At 39.1% G+C, this 3,650-nt stretch overlaps 1 protein-coding gene across 1 annotated transcript; it reads left to right on the top strand.

The window, feature by feature from the left end:
* On the top strand, window positions 2,719-3,201 carry LOC109224124. Its single transcript, XM_019388710.1, has one exon. It carries the CDS (start codon window positions 2,719-2,721, stop codon window positions 3,199-3,201), a length of 483 nt encoding a protein of 160 aa, XP_019244255.1.

Genomic DNA, 3,650 nt, shown 5'->3' with positions numbered 1-3,650 from the left:
ATTTATATCTGTGAGATCGCTCGTCTTAAAGTGTGCCCGTTCTATCATTTCTGATCGAGGTACGCAGTTTACCTCGCATTTCTTGAGGGCAGTATAGCATGAGTTGGGTATGCGGGTCGAGTTGAGCACAACATTTCATCCTCAGACGGACAGACAGTCTAAGCGTACCATTCATATCTTGGAGGATATGCTTCGCGCCTGTGTTATTGACTTTGGAGGTTCTTGGGATTAGTTCTTGATTAGCGGAGTTTTCCTACATCAATAGCTACCAGCCGAGCATTCAGATGGCTCCCTATGAGGCATTGTATGGCAGACGGTGTCGATCACTGGTTGGGTAGTTTGAGTCGGGTGAGGCTCGGTTATTGGGTACAGATTTTGTACAGGATCCCTTGGATAAGATTAAGATCATTCAGGATAGACTTCGTACAGCTCAGTCCAGGTAAAAGAGTTATGCCGACCATAAGGTTCGTGATGTGGCATTCATGGTCGGAGAGAGGATATTGCATCGGGTATCACCCATGAAGGGTGTAATGAGGTTTGGTAAGAAGGGCAAGTTGAGCCCTAGGTTCATCGGACCTTTTGAGATCCTTGAGCGAGTGGGAGAGGTGGCCTACAGACTTGCGTTGCCACCAGGCTTATCAGTGGTACATCTAGTGTTTTATGTGTCCATGCTTCGAAAGTATCACGGCGATCCATCCCACGTGTTAGATTTTAGCACTGTCCAGTTGGACAAGGATTTGACCTACGAGGAGGAGCCGGTAGCCATTTTAGACCAGCAGGTTTGTTAATTTAGATCGAAGAGTTATCCTTCGATTTGAGTGTAGTGGAGAGGTCAACCTGTTGAGGTAGCTACCTGGGAGTCTGAGTCCGATATGCGGAGCAGATTTCCCCACCTTTTCACCAACTCGGGTACTTTTCAATGTCCGTTCGAGGACGAATGGTTGTTTTAGAGGTGGAGAATGTGATGACCCAAAAGGTCATCTTATGTTTTAGAACTCTATCTCGTGTTTCGAGGCCTTCAAAACCTCATTTTTATTTCTCCTCGATTTGTGTGTGTAGTCCGGGCGCGTTTCCAAAAAGCTTTTATGTGGAAATTGATAAACACAATAATTTTTGCCTTTAAAGGTTAAATATCAATGAAATCAGTGAGATGACAGCAAGCAACGACCGTTATGGGTCCTAGTAATATCAGCATAAAGCCTAAACATGATATCTAGCATGATTGACAACTCAATTACTTTATCACATGCTGAAAACACAGATATCATCAAATAGGGCCACTATACAGTGCCATGGAAACAACGGAGTCACAATTCAGAGGGTACACGCCCACACGCCCGTCACCTAGCATGTGCATCACCTCAACATCAATCACATAGCACGTAATTCGGGGTTTCATACCCTCAGCACTAAGTTTAGAAGACTTACTTACCTCGAACAAGCCAATTCCAATACCGAGCAAGCCAAGTGATGCTCTAAAAATGCCATCTCGTGCGTTACGACCTACGAACGGCTCGAAACTAACCAAAAACAACTCAAATACATCAAACAATGCTAAAGGAACCAATCCCAATCGAAAAAGGCCGAATCTTTAATCAAAAGCCCAAAATCGGCCAAAAAGCCAAACCTGGGCACGTGCCTCGGAAGCTGACAAAACTCACAAAATCCGATAATACATTCAATTAAGAGTCCAACCATACTAGTTTCACTCAAATCCGACTCCGAATCGATGTTCAAAACTCAAAAATTCACTTAATAAAATTTTAGACAAAACCCACAAATTTCACTTTGAAATCATCAATAAAATTCCAAAAATGAAGATGGATTCATGAAATATAACAAAAATAGAGTATAGAACACTTACCCCAATCCATAAGGTAAAAATCGCCTCCAAAAATTTTCCAAATCCGAGCTCCCCAACTCACAATATGACCAAATGAACAAACTTTCGATATTAAGTACTTTCGCCCAGCTGTTCTACCTCGTTTTGCATGACAAACGATCCCAAAACTTGCTTTTGACGCCTTCAGTGGATTCCTTGTGAAATTTCAGTCAAGATAGACTTTTGAATCACTCCATTTGACCTTATAATGAAGGAGATATATTGGTTTCAATATTTGAAAATAGTGCAGATTTTTAAATACGAAGTCAGTGGCAATTTCGTAATTAATCTGAAAAATCTGGCAACCCAATTCTTAGTAAAATAATCATAAAATCCTCATCCGATGTCCAAATTCGATGATTCTTTTTGCTACAGATCTGTAATCACGATACGGATCTAATGCTTCAACCAAAATAGAAATCGGAGCTCATTTGTTCAATGTGGTACCATTTATGCTTGAAGAAACGACGTCGAAACATAAGAAAAACGAGCGCAACACAATCCAATTTTATCCAAAACTCATCTGAGCCCCTCAGGACCCCGTACGAACATATCAACAAGTCCCATAACATAACAGACTTACTCGAGGCCTCAAATCACGCATGACAACATCAAAATGAAAAAACACACCTCAAATCAAACTTAATGAACTTTCGACTTCCAAAAACTCGCGCCGAAACATATCAAATCAACTCGGAATAAACACTAATTTTGCACACAAGTCCTAATACGTCATATGGAGCTACTCGTGCCCCCAAACTACCGAGCGAAGTCNCAAAACAACATATGTAAAAAGCAATCCAGAATGGCCAACAGTGAGATGGAAATCCATAACAATGATCAATGGTAGTCTGCCAAAGCAACAGTTCATAGTGTGGATGGCAATGCATAGAAGATTGGCAACAGTGGATAGATTGTTGAGATGGGGAGTTCAGGTTGAACAAGGATGTGTTCTGTGTGAAAGAGACTTGACTGAGACTCATGAACACTTATTCTTTGAATGTTCATACTCAAAGAAACTATGGGTAAGCATGTTAACATGGCTTGGATATCACAGAAGAACTCAAGACTGGGAAGAAGAAGTTAACTGGTTAATCAAGAATGTGAATAACAGAAACCCAAAGAAAGCCATAATAGGAGTTGTGTTTGCTGCTGTGATGTACAACATATGGATGGAAAGAAATAGTAGAAGATTTCAACAATGCAAGAAGACAGTACAAGACAGAGCAAAGGACATTGTTGTCCAAATTCATGTTACTGGACAAAAACAACAAAAATGGAAGCCACTACTGGAAAAGTTAAACAACTATCGTTTATAGGATAGTTATATGCTTTATAATAGAGAATAGCAACAGAAGAGTTGTATAGGAAATTGTAAATGGTTTTTTATTTTTTTTATTTTGAGATCTGCTCCAAAGTCCATAGAGAGCAGATGGTGTATATTTGCAAAAAAGGTTGAAATAAAAGTTCTACTTTCGACCAAAAAACAAAGTAGGTTTTTATTTGTTTCCTTTGATTATGAGTAGGAGTATTATTGTACTGATTTCATAGGAATGAGTTTTTAAATTCTATATATGAATAGTTACGCCTGTTTTTATTTGTTTCCTTGGATTATGGATAGAAGTGTTATTTTATAGGAATAAGTTTTAAAATCTGATATAGTTATTTTGATGTAAGAAAATAATTAAGTCTTTAAAACTAATTGCATTTACAATACACACCATAATAAATAAAAAATTTAAAGAATTCCTAAAACTAGGGGGGGGGG

Source organism: Nicotiana attenuata, chromosome 3 (assembly GCF_001879085.1).
Source record: "Nicotiana attenuata strain UT chromosome 3, NIATTr2, whole genome shotgun sequence".
Classification (NCBI taxonomy): Eukaryota; Viridiplantae; Streptophyta; class Magnoliopsida; order Solanales; family Solanaceae; genus Nicotiana; species Nicotiana attenuata.
This window is presented reverse-complemented; position numbering and strand designations above follow the sequence as displayed.

What these genes read in the sequence shown, in the direction of transcription:
- LOC109224124 (XM_019388710.1), top strand. Translation starts at nt 2,719, where the DNA reads ATGATCAATGGTAGTCTGCCAAAGCAACAGTTCATAGTGTGGATGGCA.